Raw genomic sequence first — 17,340 nt, forward strand, 5'->3', positions numbered from 1 at the left:
GGACGTCATAAATCAGCATATAACAATACCGTAATCTGCAACGTGCGAGCTGACCGGGGGTTTGCAAGACAAGAAACTGAGGAGCCTCAGCAGGAGTGGCAGACGCAGACTTCTGGCCATACTTGTGCTAAGACACTACACAAATCCTGTTGGTATTCAGCATAAATCCACCACCCGCTCCATCTCCTGTATCCGCCAACTCTTCTGATGTTGGTGAAGCCAGGGAGGCTGACCAAACCGCAGGTCGTCATGTTACGTACTACCACTCGATAACGCCTCCTGAGACGTCTTCCCTCCCCTCGGCTTCAAGCGCCAGGGAGGCAATAATGGGCCCCGCGTCTACATGGCCAAGCACGCGATAAACATGCGTTATTCATTCAGTGATAATGGAAGGGTTCTAATCAAAAAATGCCTTATGGTTAAAAACGTTTACCCGCCAGTAAGGTGAATAATCTCTGCAATGTACTAGCCAAACAGAAATTTTACCCACCATTGGCACTGGGGTGGGTGTTAGTTTTGGACCCAGGCACACAGATTTAAAAGTTAACAGAAAGATGTTTGTAATGTGTCAAATCTTTTGGATGATTTGGTGAAACAGTCGGTCACATTAGAAAAGTTAAGTTGCAAAATGCGAACGCTTCCTTATAATTGGAAATAAAGACACATTCAGGAATATAGACAGTTTGGGAATGGATCCTAGCTCAGTATGATTCAACTGGACAATTATTTCTGTAAGGGAGTCACAATAAATAAAAACTGATTAAGAAAGGTCAATAGGTTAAAGCACCAGAACATTTATGCATTTTAAAAGATCAGCTGGGATTTTAATGTTTTCCCCAGTCAGTGGTGTGATCTACAATTGGTGAATACAAAAAGAGAAAACTGCTATACTTCACAAGACATTACAGAAGAGCGTACCTGGATCTACAAGCGTCTTCTGAATTGTCTCCTTGAGCTTCTTGCTCTTGATGTTCCTGCCCTGAGTCAGATTTCGGTACATTTCGTAGCCAATGATCATAATGCCACCTGACTCCTGCCATGACTGGAGGGCGTAAGCTCGCTCCTGTGGCCTCTTCACTGTGGCTAGTTCAGTCACCTGGAAAGCACAAGACATACATACTGTCCAAAACACTGCTGTCAAACAGAAAGAGCATAAAAAGCTGGGAGGAAAACTTCTTACCTCTAAACTCTCATCATCCTTAAAGCCTACTTGCCACTTCTCAAACTCATTGAGCCAGTTGAGCACAGTGTTCAGAGGACAGACCACCAGCGCTGTGGAGAAATCAAGCTTCTCACAAAGCAGCAATGTATGGAGGAATGTCACCACCTAGAGGACAAAATGAGATCTACAATTAAACGAAATGAAGCAGCTTTGCAGGCACTTGGTAGTTCAAGGAAATCACTATGGTATACTGAATACTTTAGAGCAGTGGTCCCCAACCTTTTCTGTACCGCAGACCGGTTTAATGTCTGACAATATAACACGGCCCAATCTAAAAGGTGTAGCTGATAAAAACTAAATAAAATGACAAGATCGGCACTAAAAACTGGTATTTTCGCTATAATAAAATCATTTTTGAAAAAAAAACAAAATGGAAATTGTAAATTACCTTTAATATCAGTATTTCTATAAATGTGATTTTATGTTTGTTTTCTCATTAACGTTATTTAAAGCCAGGCTTTTATTTTATTTGTTATATATTAAGGAGGCCGATATTTAGTGCTTCTATTTTGAAGGCGTCTCGCAGAGATCTTGTAAATATCCGGCGCTTCTGACTTTAACGGTAAAAGTTTAACGGCAGTAGAAAATGTGTCTGCTAAGTGTCGGGAATGCTAAAGTGGAGCCTAACTGGCACAAAAAGCACCTGGATGATAAGGATTTGTTTTCTTTGCAAATGTTATGCCATATTTATGTCCAGCTTGAGTTTGGTCGCTCACGTATTGTGTTAACGGTAGCTTTATTGCCGACCGAGCAAGCAGCTGCGTCGGTCTGTATTTAAGTTAAATGAAACTTATATGAATGTAGAAAGACTAACCATTTTATTCCTTTATAGCTCTTACGGTGTGTTTGCAGTGTATTTACATCCATGGAATAAAAACATTGTGAACCATCAGTTTGAGAGTCAACCATCATCAGTCGGGGATGCTACAGAAATTATTTTTTCCTTCTGTGCGGCCCGGTACCAAATGACCCACGGCCCGGTACCGGGCCGCAGCCCGGGGGTTGGGGATAACTGCCTTAGAGCACATTAAGTAGTTTTTTTAAAAAAAGAAGAAAAAAAACAACATTCTGTCTTGGGAAACTTTCTTTTAAGAAAGTCAAATATATCTATTTGCCAACTCCTGGGAGAAACAGACACTAAAGTCTTCTTAAGGTGCATCTCGACCCTAAACTTTAAAAATAAATAAATGTGCACTCAAACTCTTTTTACCTGCAGAGTTTTTCCTAGACCCATACAATGGGCTAGGATGCATCCAGACCCACTAGACTTTTCCATCTTTTTCACAGATTCGCAGCAGCAGTCCCACATGAACTGCACCCCTGAAACAAAACCCAAAGATGACTTCGAACGAGCACAGGTTTTATTGATCCATTTTTTTTTTGTTTTGTTTTCCACAAACTTACCATCAACCTGATGAGGTTTGAGTTTTGTAACAAGGTTCCTGTGCACTTGCACCAATGGCTCCTTCGTCTCTTCATCCTCATCCAGCACGAGCTTGGTTGTGATAGGACAGGTCACCTCGGAAGTCTCCTTCACGACGATCACCTGAGGGAAGAGTACAGGTAGAAGAACATGGAAATGTAATTTTTGGTAAAAAAGTAAATAAATATTTATTTATATGTGCGTGTCTGGGAGGGGGGAGGGGGGGGGGGTTGATGCATCTTCATATGTTGATATTTTTAAGCATGACAATAGTTTTTAGCTCTCCAACACAGAATATGTTGCCTGCCGGTCTCTTAATTTCTATCAAAGCTTAATTACACTTGGTAGCTTCTCTTCTCTCCCAACATAACCTTTAAGCAGTCAGATGAAACATTTCTCACGCCTCTTTCAAAAAAAGAAGCTCATTAATTTATCCTTACAATAGTTCTAAAACCAAGTATTTGGGTTTTCCCGCCTGGCAACCAGAGTCAGCAGCTAAAATCTGCTTCCTTCTCGGCCATTTCTGCTCATATGATGGATTTCAATACAACTGAATCAAGCAGTCCTTATTAAAATTCACCAGCAAAGCTGCAAGACAGCTTTTTTTTCGTGTTTGTGAAAAATATCTTTATAGTTTCGACAAAACTTTATAGGTTGGGTAAAATATAGATAATAAAATCTTCATAACAGTTTTAATTATTTTTTTGAAGTTGCAACAAATAGCAGTTGAAATAAATTAAAAATAGAGCGTACAAAGACATAATCAAGTCTGCAGCTGGCACAGCGTTACATCGGTACTATCTGAAATTAGATCTTATTTAAAAGCAATTTCAACGTCACAGCTAGTCATTAGCTCCTCAAACACATTTTTTGCTAAGTGGAAAAATTACAAGTGTCAAAACTGAACAAGATCACACAACATCAGGACATTTGATTTTACCTCTCGAAGTTTCTCCCTGAGAGCCTCTCTTTCAGCAATGCGCTGTCTCCTTTCCTCCTCCTCTTTCAGAGCATCTCTCGTCTCTGTGCGCAGCTTCTCATCCTTCAAGATTCTGCGGATCTTTTTGCGGCCCTTTTTGCCTTCATCATCGTCGTCACCTTCTCCACTCTGTTGGAATAAATATTTAGTTGAACCCTTTGATCTCAAAGCTCCAGTTCCTGTGATTCATTTGTGGCCTCAGTAATCCTCAAGACACACCCCAGGGGGAAATTCTAATATCACTTTAGACGTCATGCATAACATCAGTAGGAAACTTCATATTGGTCAGTTGCATCCACTTAGAAATTCTACCCAAATACAAAATTGCTAAAAAAGGTTAGGGGAACTACTTAGTAGTGCATTTAAAACACCTTCTCATTGCTGGAGGAGTCGTCCTGAACTTTGATCCTGCGCCGCTTCTTTTTCTGCTGCTTGTAACTTCTCTGTGTCTCGTCATCTTTTTTCTTTGAAGATCTACAAAGGACAAAAGTGGTAATTATTTACTTAAGAGGAGCACAAATGCAATACAGATGCACCTGACACCCAGTGGATGGAGTTATTTCTTCTCACCTGGTCTTTCGACGCTTGCCATCGTCTTCCGATTCGCTAACCTCTTCACTCATCCCAGACGATGAACTGGACTCTGACTTTTCAAAGTCTGAGTCCATAGAGTCATCGCTGCTTACTACGAAACAAAACAACAAAAAGTAAAAAGTCTAATAGCTGACAAAATTAAAAAAAAAGGAAAAAAAATTGATCTGAACTTACCTTTCTTCTTCTTCCCTCCCTTGTTTTTCTTTTTTTTCTCTTCCCCTGATTCACCGTCACTGAGAGACAGTTTATGACGAAGTAACTTGTGGCGTCTGCCAGTCTTCTTCACTTCAATGTCTGAGCCAGAGTCTTCAGTTTCATCTTCATCTGAAAAGAAATATTTTAAAAAGATGTGTTTGCGGCATTGCAAGATATAAGAGGATTATCTGAACACAAACTAGGTATATTTAGCCCAAATGCTACCTTCATCCTCATCATCATCCTCATCTTCTTCTTCTTCTTTAACTTTCTTTGAAGACTTCTTTTCTTTATCCGCTTCTTCATCCTCATCGGAGGAGGTGTCTGCTCCCGAAGAGTAGTTGGATTTTATTTGGGCGAGAAGCATTTTCTTAGCAATCCTTCAGGGAAAAGAGACAAAACACAGACCGACCAAACATAATCAAAGTGTGCCTTTGTCAAATAAGAAATGACTTTTCACTCATGGTTTGCCCTCATCTTTTTTGCAAACAGAGGAAAAAAAGAGAAAGGAAAGACTAAAATGAATACTGCCATGTCATGCCTATTACACCCTCGTCACAACTCAAACCTTTAGCATAAGTAATGCACTTTTGTCACATATAAAAACAGCTGTGTTAACAAAATCTTATTTTTCCATTCAAATTTCAGTGGCTAATGGCCATTAAAGGCATTCTGATGAGCGCTTAAAACAGTAGAATTGTCTTCAGTTATTGGTGTTTAAGCTGAATGAAAATTAAAAGTCTAATACATTGAAAGGAGGAATTCTGTCATGTTTTCAATTTTTTTTTTCTTAAAGTTGTTACTCAATGATGCTAATGTCCAAGATCTAAAACTAGTCATTTACTACATTGAAAGATGACAAACTAACTATAATTTGTTTAACGACTCTTGGTGAAAAAAGATTAAAGTAATTCAACCATTCTGGAGATCCAGTGGGTCCAAATTTCTTGCACAAATAGTGACATAAATACTACTGCTCAATTATTTATTAGCATACCCAGACATACAACGACTGGCTGCCGAAATACTTGTGGAGTTTGGAGCATATTTGTACAAAAATATAGATTCCTTTGCAATAAACAAGACTGAATTGACAATCCATTCAAAAGGTGCCTTTTTAACAATACTTGAAACTGAGACAATATTCATCTGCAGAAACAGACTGAACCACATCATGCTTCAAGCAACCTTTGAAGTAAAGCAATATACAAAAAGCACTACACATTGTATGCTTGTGTACAGTCACTATGGTGTGTTACATTCATAAGAATGATCTCAATAATGACTAAACATTTATCAATGCTGACTTCAGAGGTCCTTAAATCGATGTCACTGAAACGAAGGTCTGTAAAATCTTCCAGAAAAAGATTTGAAGCAGCTCAACGACACTGCATTAACCAACTCAAATCTAGGATTATTTGGAAATATAACTTGGAAGAGCTTCAAACCAACATCAATTATTTTGATTAGTTTATCAGCGTTAAAAATAATTTAAAAAAATAAATAAAAACATGGCAGGGATGGAAAGTAACATATTAAAGTCCAAGGCCGTTTGGAGCAGCTGCTGCTCAGCTGAAACAGTCTCCAGGTGTAAAAAACCTGCTTTTCTAAATGTTTAACAATGCTATAACACACAACCCTTTTTTGTTTTTCCTGCATTTAGTTTATCTTTGTTGGATTATATCCACATGAGAACCTTTGGCCATGAGCAGGATTGAAAGCCAAAACACTTTTAAGGCGAATAATCATACCACGCTGGTGACATTAATACAGATGGCAATGCTTTTTCCCAGTGCGTACTGATATTTTAGTACTGACTGGTCCAGAACCAGTACCACTTTAGCACTGGTTGCTAACACCACCCCTTTATCAAGAACAACTTTAAATTGCAGCATTTTCTGGATACCTGTTTTCAGGATCGTCATCATCGTCGTCGCCACAACCCTGAGTGACATCCTCTTTAGTGTCCACTTCATCTCCTGTTGAAACAAAATGATCCACATGTAGTTGAACAGTTTGGGATTAGGCTCATGATTTTCTGCTTTGACAAACACATCAGTGTTATCTAAACTTTAGACATAACAATTGCCTCAGTGAATGTTTGGCATGATTCCTGGTTTTGAATGTTTTGTCTATTTTTTTTAAAGTATATTTAATTGGTTTACAGTTTGGCATTTATCATGGACTTGTGAAGCCTGATTCTGGCAGTTAAAGCTGCCGATTATCACCCAACTTCATTGTCGTCTTTGGTACGTTCTGTGGTTTGTTACTTTAGATCGTTCATTGAATGAAGCACTGATCTTGCCACAGCTGTAACTGCAAGACTCATCATTTCCTATCTTTTCACCTGTCAAGTTTGACGACTTACTTGAAAAAGTATGAAGCATGGAGGAACTATAATTTGTGTGTTTTTTGGCCCTTTATGTGTAACTATACTGAAGTCACTTCCTCAAACCGGATTGGCTGTTAGCTTGAGATGCAGGAATACTAATTTACCATATTAATTTGTTTCTCAGAGGGACCCCACAGCGGGACTGACAGTGGGAACAGAAATATTTCATGAAAACAAGCCATGGGCTACAAGCCATGGGCTACAAGCCTTGGCCGGGCTTGACTCAGTAGTGGAAACGTGGCCACGGCCCCTTCAACTTCAGAACCTCTTCCCATTCAGTGTTACCAGTACGGTGTACACAAATGCAGCAACCATCTCAGCTCCATCCATGTTCATCTCATCATTTTAGTGTGCCATTCTTCTTCATCATCACATCCATAAGTTTTCCTTTTTTTCCAATTGGCACACACAAAAAAGAAAAACAAAAAAAAACCCAACATCTGCATTAAGATAATTGATAAATATGACTCCTATCTCTGTGCCTGAAGCAAACGGAAGTAGAAACTTGCACACAGGTGTTATTGTTCAAAAGGATGCTCATTTTTCACTTTGTGTCGTTTTGAATTAAAGGCTGAAGAGAAACAAAATCTGAAATGTACAAAATTTGCCCTAGTTAGCAACAGTGCCAACAGAGCCATACCCCTGCTATTACCTTATGTGTGTGTGAGGTTAGGAGGGGTTGGTAATGTGTGTGTGTGTGGGAGGAAAAGCTGAATTGAAGCTCTGCTTGCAGATGGACCAGTTTAGAAAAACCTTGAGAAAAGGTATATGTAGTGCAATATACCCAGACAATTATTATCCATGAATGGCTAAATCCTTAAACAAATGTGTGGGCAGACAGAGAATAGCTTTATACGGGACTATTGTTTTGGGCCTTGTCGTTCCATTTAACTGTGTTTCAGTTCAGCAAATCTGATATGAAGAGTTGAGATCACGGACTAAACGATTCTGTCAATGGCATGTTTCAAATTAACTTATTCAGCACAATGAAAATAACAGCTGTGCCATCACTAGGTGCGAGCCGCACAATACGGCAATGAGCACCTAAAGCTACCAACAGCAACTGGAATTAATATAAAACTGAAGCCGCCGTATCTGTGACAAATGTTAAGAGCCATTGTCGGCAAAGTAACCCTATCATTAACAGTTAATAAGAAAATAAACTGGATAAATGTTGAACTGTAAAACCTCCAATGCTATCTGGATACCACGTGGATCAACATTAAGCCCTGCTCGGCTGCACAAAAAAGTGGGGCTATAAATCTGGGGCGAGGGCAGCTTCAATTAGCCCAGATGAGCGCTGAAAGTGACACTAAGAAATCAAACGGCCTGGCTCTGCCTAAACAGGCTTGGGGTTTTTCCTCAATAATGAAAAAGTGGCTATTCAGAGGGACTAACTAGGTCATCGCCTGCCTACAGGATGCCCAACCACCAGCAAGTGACGCCACGTATTTCCCAACAGTGTTTCCGTGCAACGTTGAGGTAAAGAACTCAAGGCAGGGACTTTCCCCGTCCCTGTTGTGGTTACCATGGTCTCATTGCGGGACTGCTGCTGGTAACAGATACAGTCTACCCAGTTAGTTTTCCATCGTTGATTAAGTTAATGCAATCCATTCTATTCTTTGTAGGAAAATTGCAATCACAAATATAAAATGGGATTTAAAATTATTTTTAGCCTTTTTTTTTATATTTCTGTTAACGTGCGATTTTTCCGACTTAGACAATGTTACCTGAGGACTGTTGGAAGGTTCCGCCACCGCCGACCACATTGTCCTCCACAATGGGCTTGATCTTCTGCTCATCACTGTCCTCTCCAGAGGCACCATCAGCCTGTTCCTCCTCTTCATCTTCACTGGAGGAAGACTGCAACTTGGAGGTTGCTTTGGGACTCTTTCCTTTGCGCTTCTTTTCATAAGACCGCTTCCGATTAGGCTTCTTTCTTTCCGGTGAGCTTTTTTCTTCCTCTTTTGCATCATCTTGTTTCTTTACACGACTGGATCTCCTCCTTGATGTGGCAGCTTTCGTCTTTGTGTCCTTCTCCTGGTCAGAGTCTGATTCAGAGGAGTCCGAGCCTTTCTCCTTTTTCTTCTTGTTCTTCTTCTGGCCTTTACTTTCTGCATCTGAACCAGAGCTCTCAGACTTCCTCTTCCGTTTGGAGGACTTCTCTTTATTCCGTGTGGATGCGTTTGCTTTGGATAAGCTCCCTTTGGCGGTTGTGCTTTCTTGTTCTTCGTCGGAGCTGTTGCCTTCTGCTGCTTTCTCCAGCAATATGTGTGGAACTTCATCCGAGTCAGAGTCTTCCATTGTCTTATCTGAAGCTTTAGTCTCCTCTTTGACTCCTTTTGTATTCTTACTGGATTTCTTGGAGGATTTGTCCTTTGCGTCTTCCTCCGACTCAGAGGACTCCTCCTTGCTCTTTTTCTCTGCCTGCTTACTGGATTTCTTGGAGGATTTGTCCTTGTCCTTTGCGTCTTCCTCCGACTCAGAGGACTCTTTCTTGCTCTTTTTCTCTGCCTGCTTACTGGATTTCTTGGGGGATTTGTCCTTGTCCTTTGCGACTTCCTCCGACTCAGAAGACTCCTTGCTCTTTTTCTCTGCCTGCTTACTGGATTTCTTAGAGGATTTGTCCTTGGCGTCCTTGTCCTCTTCCTCCGACTCAGAGGACTCCTTCTTGCTCTTTTTCTCTGCCTGCTTACTAGATTTCTTGGAGGATTTGTCCTTGTCCTTTACATCCTTGTCCTTTGCGTCTTCCTCCGATTCAGACTCAGAGGACTCCTTCTTGCTCTTTTTCTCTGCCTGCTTACTGGATTTCTTGGAGGATTTGTCCTTTGCGTCTTCCTCCGACTCAGACGAATCCTTCTTGCTCTTTTTCTCTGCCTGCTTACTAGATTTCTTGGAGGATTTTTCCTTGTCCTTTGCGTCCTTGTCCTTTGTGTCTTCCTCCGACTCAGAGGACTCCTTCTTGCTCTTTTTCTCTGCCTGCTTACTGGATTTTTTGGAGGATTTGTCCTTGTCCTTTGCGTCTTCCTCCGACTCAGACTCAGAAGACTCCTTCTTGCCCTTTTTCTCTGCCTGCTTTCTCAAAGGAGTTGTTTTGACTCTACTAGAACGACGACTGGGTGGTGGGCTGCTGGCCTCGTCAACTGAACCGGAAGCAGAATTTTTCCCATCCCCGCTCTTCTTTTCACACTCTTCCTTCACCGCTGCCTCATTTTCTCTGCTTTTGGACCTGGAGGACCTTGACTCACAAGTTTTCACGACTGGTACAGGTGTCAGTTTAACTATGAGATTCTTCACTTTGGGCTGGGGGTTCACAGATTCTGCAGAGTTTCCGTTTGATTTTGTCTCCGTGTCTGTAGTATTGTCAGTCTGTGACAGCATGGAGGAATCTGCAAGGCTCTCCACCATCTGGAAAAGCTCCTCGGGAACTGAAGGAGGCACAGACATAATGTCCTGATCTAATGATATTTCACCGGTGGTTGACACTGGCATATCATCACAGAGTCCAGTTTCAACGGGTTTTTTGGTTACTTCAGGTTCCAATTGGTGGTCTTTTGCTTCAGTATCATTTGATACTTCATTCTTATCCACATCCGGCTTGCTCTGCTGCTCTTGGCTCCCCTCTTCAGTTGTTTCCATCTCACATACTGATTCAGCTTCCTTATGTGGTTCCTTGCCCTCCTCGCCAGTTGTGTCCTCATGAACTGAATCTGCTTCATCAAGCACTTCTTTGTTTTCCTCTTCAGCTGTGTCGTCCTTGCAAACGGAATCAGCTTCATTAGGCAGCTTGTTGTCCACCTCTTGGACTGTGTCAGCCTCATGAACTGAACCTGCAACACTGTCCATGTCATCTTTTTCTGCATGTACCTCAACAGTAGTGGTTTGTCTAACATGCTGTCCTTCATTTCCATTCTGCAACTCCATATTTTTAAATTCCGGCTCTAAAGCCGCCTCCAAAGCATTGTGGGCCTTTTTCAAATCAGAAAGCACTGCTTTGAAGGCTTTCAAATGCCGATACCTGATAGACTTGTTTCCCTGGTCCTCAGCTGTCTGCTGGATGAACTGGATGAAAGTATTATTCAAACCGGTTGTAGTTTCAACAAGCTTTTTTGCTTTCTTTATCAGTTCTTTGGGTATTTCCAGTTTTTTGTAAGAGAATGTCATGGTCCCAGAGCCTTCAGGATGTTCTTTTCCATTTGTAACTGCTTTGTGCTCTTTGGCCGCTTTGCTCTTGTCCTTCTTGCTTCCACGTTCCTCTGGTTTATCTTTTTTTTGCTGTTTGAGCTGCATGTGTTCCTGTTTCTCCATGATGCTGCGGCATTTCAAGACCAGATCCTGAAGGGGCTCAGACTGGCACACGAAGCAATGCCACTTTGAGTTCTCATCAGTAATGGATGAAAGCTCCTTCCTGCCCAGGTTGCGCAGAATACACTTCTTGCAGAAGGCATTGTTGCAGTAGTCACAGCAGATGAGCTTTCCACCTTCAGCACACCACCTAAGAACAAAGTTCTTATTAACATCTGAGCCCAAACACAAAATAAGGCCAGTGTTTGGTCTTGGTCATACCTGCATTGCTCATCCATCCCATCAGAATCTCTGCTGATGTCATCACTTGTGTAGTAGTTGTAACATGACTAGAAGAAGAAGAACACATCATGCAATTATCAATAAAAGTAGGAACATAAACCTTAGGTGGTGATGCGGCTTGTCATAGTGGTTTGGAAAGAATGCAAATTGTGGATGAAATGAGCAAAATTCCTACCTTGCAAATGAGCACTTTGAGCGCAGGATGTTTGTGTAGAGAATTGCGCTGAAACTGGTTAACTTGTTTTCCGCAGGCAGTGCAGCTGACCTTCTTCGGCAGGGTGTCATCTGATGAATTAAAAAATGTTTCAGCTTTTCCCGATTCACATATTTACTTTGCCCACTTGGATATTGTAGGTAATTTAATTAAAAATCCTATGTTGACTTAATTGGGAACATTAACCTACATAACATATTTGGAACATGAATTAAGACACCTGTGTTTTTGTGTTTAAAATCCACTCTGAGCTTCATGGCGCCTTTATTTTCATTTGCAGTTGGCCTTATCACCAATGTGCCTGAAAAATGAAACAATCAAGAAATTAACATTTATTTGAGCATTAAAAATGGATACATTAAACAAGAACAAGTGTTTTATAGTCCATACCTTTAGATCCACTTGCTGGATTACTGTCAGAGGTTGCACCTTCATTCTCGCTCTCGGCTGAAGCATCAGACTCATTCAATCCAGTGTGCTTGCATACAGTGCTTGCTTTTCTAAAATGTACAAGCATGTACCTTGAAAATTTGGAACTGTGTGAACAAGTGCCTACAAAATAAAAGGCCTAAGAAAACTTTCACTCACCTTTTGTTGCGAGAAGAGGAAGCCTTCACACTTTCTGCTGAGCTCCCAGGCTGGCAAAGAACCAGGATTTATTTACAAAGTTTAGCAATCAAAAACAAACTATTCAAAACAAGTCATCTGGCAATGAGATTGCACACTTACCTCCTCTTCTTTTCCTGCCATTTTATCTAGGTGCGATTCAGAAGAAGCCAAGCTCATTTTACCTGAAAAGACATTTTTTCCCCTGCATTAATATCACTGAATGGTTTAAAAAAAACAAAAACTAACCAATATTGGTAGCCCCTCTACAAATGTACAGCCTTGTGCATTTGAAATTTTTCTTAAGTGTTTTTATTTACATTATGCATCTATGTGATCCATCCATCCAGCAACATATTAGTTGCAAGGGGATATGGGACAGTAAATGCATCAGCTTAGAATACTGACAAATCCCCATCAGTAAGCACCATGATTACACAATCACTGAGAAGAGCCCAGTGATTTTTTTCTCCCACTGTAAGTACATAGTAGCAAACAGTGATTTATACTTTAGTGATTTATATTGATTGTTTGGTTTGTTTCTGTACTGTCCTGTTGCATATGTTATCTGTACACGCACTGATGCTGATGCTTTTCCACAAATGAAGTTCCTAACGGATAAATAAAGTTATTTATTATTATTATTATTATTATACAAATTAAGGCAATACTAATAATAATGATAATAATAAAGCAACATAACCAAAACAGACTGCAAACTTAATCCGACACTTAAAGGTCATTACTCTGCTGGGCGTGCTCAATACCCTGAAACAGACAAAAGGTTAAAAATAAATATAATATAGCACTCACTCTGCAGGTTTTGCTATCTTTCATTCATGGTTTAGCTAATGTATGGTGTTGATTATACTTCAAAAGAAAAAACAGAATCAGCAGGTCAGACCATGCAGAAAATGGGAATCTGTTAGGAAAGATGCTATCAGTCCATCTATTTACAAATCAGTCAAGTTATTTGGACCAGCATAAATGATCTAAGATGCGACAGGAGCCATAGTCCTTTTCAAGTATAGTTCAGGTTATGAACAGTGCATAATTTAAATGTTTAAGTATTGTTAATTTTTCAGGAAGTGCGGCCTCAGTTACCCATTGTTTGTAATGTGCATCATTGAAATATAATGATCAGTTTCAAAATTACATTCTGGCTTTTTTTCCCTGGTCTATAAATTAAAAACAAAACAACCCTAACTAATATAAGAACAAATATGGGGAAAATGAATAAAATATCAAATAAGTCGAACTGATGTATATTCTGCTTGTGTTGTCAGTAATATTGATGAGTTTTACTGCTGTGTTATGTCTGTATCTGATAACTGCAATTCAACATTTCAAAGCATGTATTTTAAAGAATCGAGAATAATCCGTGATCAATATAAGGATTGACCTGATGTGCACTCTTAGGGATCTGGGAATGTGTGTTTTTTTAACAAATTGGGGAAATGGTGATATAGAAAACAACGCTATTGTTGTGTTCAGTACAAAAACTCCAAGACAACTTTCCAGAGACAATTAAAATATAAACATACGATCACAACATTTCAGTACGCCTACAAAACACCAAACGCTTGTAGGCCTGCACTTCCTCTAAACTTCCCGCTTTCAAGTCACGACCATCAGTGTTTATTTTGCATCATCATAACGTGCTGATAAAGTTGACCGCTAGCCGTGTTGAACCATCCCTCAATTTTGACACTAGCAAATAAAATCTGAGCAAACAGAATCAGGACCTAAATGTCACTCCCTGTGCAGCTGATTCTTCTTCTCCTTTCGGCTTTTCCCTTCAGGGGGTCGCCACAGCGAATAAGTTGCCTCCATCTGAGCCTGTCTTCTGCATCCTCTTCTCTTACCCCAACTACCTCCATTTTCTCTTTCACTACATCTATAAACCTCCTCTTTGGTCTGGCAGTTCAAAACTCAGCGTCCTTCTACCAGAGGTGATGCTGCTTTTAGTCTCACTGTATAATGACAGGGAGGTAGCATCTCTACAGACCCCTCACACCCAGGACACAGACTATTCAAACTCCTCCCCTCTAGACGGCGCTACAGAGCTCTGTATAATGTCAAAACCTCCAGACACAAGGACAGTTTCTTCCCCCAAGCTGTTGCTCTGATGAACACACAATAGTCTCAGAGAAACCAATCACCGTGCAATAACAATAATAACACAGTAATTATAATAACATTATCACATGCTGTAACAATGCACCTTCCAACAATAATCATGTTTGCCTCATTCTGCTCCACCTTTCACTTTTAAAAATTGTATATATATATATATATATATATATATATATATATATATATGTTATTTTATTTAGAGACGTCATTTTTCTACCTCATACTGCTGCACCTTTCAGTTTTTTGACTGTATATCTATGTTAATAAGTGCCACATCTGTTTATTTACTGTTTTCTATTTTTAAATCTGGGTACAGTGAGCAAAATAACCAGAGTCAAATTCCTTGTTGGACAATGTTCAAACTTGGCCAATAAAGCTGATTCTGATTCTAATAAAAGTATTCTCTACCAATATATTCACTCTCTCCCCTCTGGACATGTCCGAACCGTCTCAGTCTGGCCTCCCTGACTTTATCTCCAAAACCTCTAACATGTGCTGTCCCTCTGATGTCCTCATTCCTGATCCTATCCAAAACTCCCTGTGCAGATAATCAGAATTAGAATCTGGTTTATTGGCCAAGTCAGGTCAAACAACAGGGAATTTGACTGTTATTTTCGCTCACGGTACAGTAAACAGACAGCTCGTATTAACATATATAACCATGGAGGGAGATGGAATTTCAAACAACCGATTGTACATACTACTCGGAAAAGCATGTGTGTATCTGTCCATGGGGTGAAGCTGTGGAATAAGTTACCTGACAACATCAAAGAAAGTAAAAATATTGCGCAATTCTAAAAATAATTTAAAAACAATACACTGGATATTTATAGACATGGTATATAATCACGATTTTGGGGGAAATTGAACTGAATCTCTGGTATTATGTTTGGTATTAGCTGTGTATGTGTATGTATAGGTGGCAGGTATCTGTGTGTGTTTACGTGTTAAAATCTATGTGTATATGAGCATGTGCACTGTTTATGGGTGTAGATGCAGGCATGAATGCATCAATGTGTATGTGTGCGTATTACGCATGCTATATATGATTTGGCCTCGGTTGAATTGGTTTGATATTCGACAGTCAAAGACATCCAATTAACTTGTGATACATAACACCGATTGTTTTCAAACCATACCAATTCATAAAATCTCATTAAATCAGCCCATAGTATGATTTTATAATAATTACAGTCTTGTGATATATAGTCTAGATGAACATGAACACATAACAAGTGGTTTGAAAACAATCGGTGTTATGTATCACAAGTTTTATGGGTGTTGAATTCATTAAACCTCATTAAATCAGCCCATAATATGATTTTATAATAATTACTCTCTTGTGATATATAGTCTAAATGACCATGAACACATCACAAGCAATATGACCAAAATCAGTGGTATGTATCACAAGTTTTATGGGTGTTGAATTCATAATATCCAATATCAAACCAATTCAACCGCGGTTGTACCCTTTTTTGTTTTGTCGGAAGGACTTTTTTTTATTTTTTTGCTGATCGAAATAAACAAACAAACTATGAAACTATATACACAATTAAAAAAAAGAGAGTAGAATGAGTACAATCGATAAAGTGTAGTGGCCACTCACTAGCAGACACTGTTTAGTTTTAGTGGGTTAGAATTCACTACGAGGCAGTTGTAACGAGAGACTGAAATAAACACAAGTTTTTCCTTCGTCCACAAAAAGCGTTTTTTAGCTCCTACACTATTTACTGTACGGTGAGCAAAAAATAACAGACAGCTCGTAGTCACATATAAGCTAAAAGGTGCAGCAGTGTGAGTATCATCGGTAAAGTCTCCTTTCATAACACGTGAACTCGTGAGCAGCAGCACTGAGTTTACCAACATGAGCTCTGGCCGTCGGCTCATAGTTAATAACTTTTATTTCCAACCCTGAGGAAGCCTGGATTAGTGCCCGTGTGGATTATGGTTTCCCCTCTGCCGTGCATGGGTATGCATGCATGTGCATGGGCATGCACCGGTGCAGCTCAGGCCTTCCCTCCATATGACTACAATAGCAAAGAAAAAAAAACCCGCGCACTCCTCGCAGCCGGAACACCTGAAGAACATGTGTCAAATCCACACAGCAGCGATGCAACACGCGCAATCACACCTCCTGATTCAGTAAAAGTTCGTCGGGATTGCATTACAGTGGACGGGGGTAACTGGAGATCCGTGATGAAACTTGAAGATTGCCGGCTGCGCAGCCGGGTTAGCTGGAGCTGCTAACGTAGCATGCTACGGCCCCGACTCGTCCAAACAAACACTATAAACAGTGTACCCACCTGCTTCCCGGCGTCGTCATTTCCCGACAAGACAGAGCGGAGATTTGTTGTAGCTATAAATGACCCCAGTTCGATCTCGGAATGGTGACTTTACGACGGTGTGCAAAGAGAGAGATCAAGATTGAACCGCGAGACAAAGCGAAGGGACCATCTTGCCGGATGACTGGACGCAGTAAAATGGCGCATCCAACTCCAGCCTGTGTGAGCGTTCCTATTGGCTGAGGGCCTCGGACGGCCCGCGATCTGATTGGCTGAGAGCGCATGGAGCGCTCTGATTGGTTGGGCCGAAGGAGAAAAACACTTTCCTCTACAAAGTAAAACAGCTTCAGCTGATAAACGTTTTGTTGGTACAGTTAAAGGAGTGATGATCTTTTTTGATATAGAAAAGACAAACCATGTTTCATTACCAGTTTTTTTTTCTTCTATTTGGCATGTTTTAATATACTGATATAGGGTACCTTTCCTTTTTGCATTCGCCAGAGGTGGTTAAGGTTTATTTTCGAAAATGTGAAGTATGTTGGGAACTTTACTACTACTAGTACTGTATTTTAGCCAGTACTCGAGTTGAGGGGGGATGTCATCCCCCCTTGTAAAACTGCCATCCCCCCTTTCCATCCCTTATGTCATTTCATCATGAATGTGGTTTTACTGCTATTTCAACATTTAGAGTCATCACCAGAAAAATC

At 40.3% G+C, this 17,340-nt stretch overlaps 1 protein-coding gene across 2 annotated transcripts in view; it reads right to left on the minus strand.

Moving 5' to 3' along the window:
• Positions 1-16,813, minus strand: part of atrx (ATRX chromatin remodeler) — a 41,925-nt gene extending 25,112 nt beyond the window's left edge. For both annotated transcript variants that reach the window (XM_061725093.1, XM_061725092.1), the window contains exons 1-18: positions 16,655-16,813; positions 12,336-12,397; positions 12,195-12,244; positions 11,997-12,106; positions 11,827-11,907; positions 11,568-11,677; positions 11,372-11,439; positions 8,536-11,300; positions 6,320-6,392; positions 4,639-4,793; positions 4,393-4,542; positions 4,195-4,309; positions 3,996-4,098; positions 3,586-3,753; positions 2,627-2,768; positions 2,433-2,542; positions 1,181-1,327; positions 919-1,096 (exon numbers count right to left, since the gene is read on the minus strand). In XM_061725093.1, coding sequence (XP_061581077.1) covers positions 919-1,096; positions 1,181-1,327; positions 2,433-2,542; positions 2,627-2,768; positions 3,586-3,753; positions 3,996-4,098; positions 4,195-4,309; positions 4,393-4,542; positions 4,639-4,793; positions 6,320-6,392; positions 8,536-11,300; positions 11,372-11,439; positions 11,568-11,677; positions 11,827-11,907; positions 11,997-12,106; positions 12,195-12,244; positions 12,336-12,392 — 4,582 coding nt within the window. In that variant the 5' untranslated portion in view covers positions 12,393-12,397; positions 16,655-16,813. The remainder of the gene's footprint in view (positions 1-918; positions 1,097-1,180; positions 1,328-2,432; positions 2,543-2,626; positions 2,769-3,585; positions 3,754-3,995; positions 4,099-4,194; positions 4,310-4,392; positions 4,543-4,638; positions 4,794-6,319; positions 6,393-8,535; positions 11,301-11,371; positions 11,440-11,567; positions 11,678-11,826; positions 11,908-11,996; positions 12,107-12,194; positions 12,245-12,335; positions 12,398-16,654) is intronic.
• Positions 16,814-17,340: the final 527 nt, after the last annotated feature.

This window comes from Cololabis saira, chromosome 7, assembly GCF_033807715.1.
Source record: "Cololabis saira isolate AMF1-May2022 chromosome 7, fColSai1.1, whole genome shotgun sequence".
Classification (NCBI taxonomy): domain Eukaryota; kingdom Metazoa; phylum Chordata; class Actinopteri; order Beloniformes; family Belonidae; genus Cololabis; species Cololabis saira.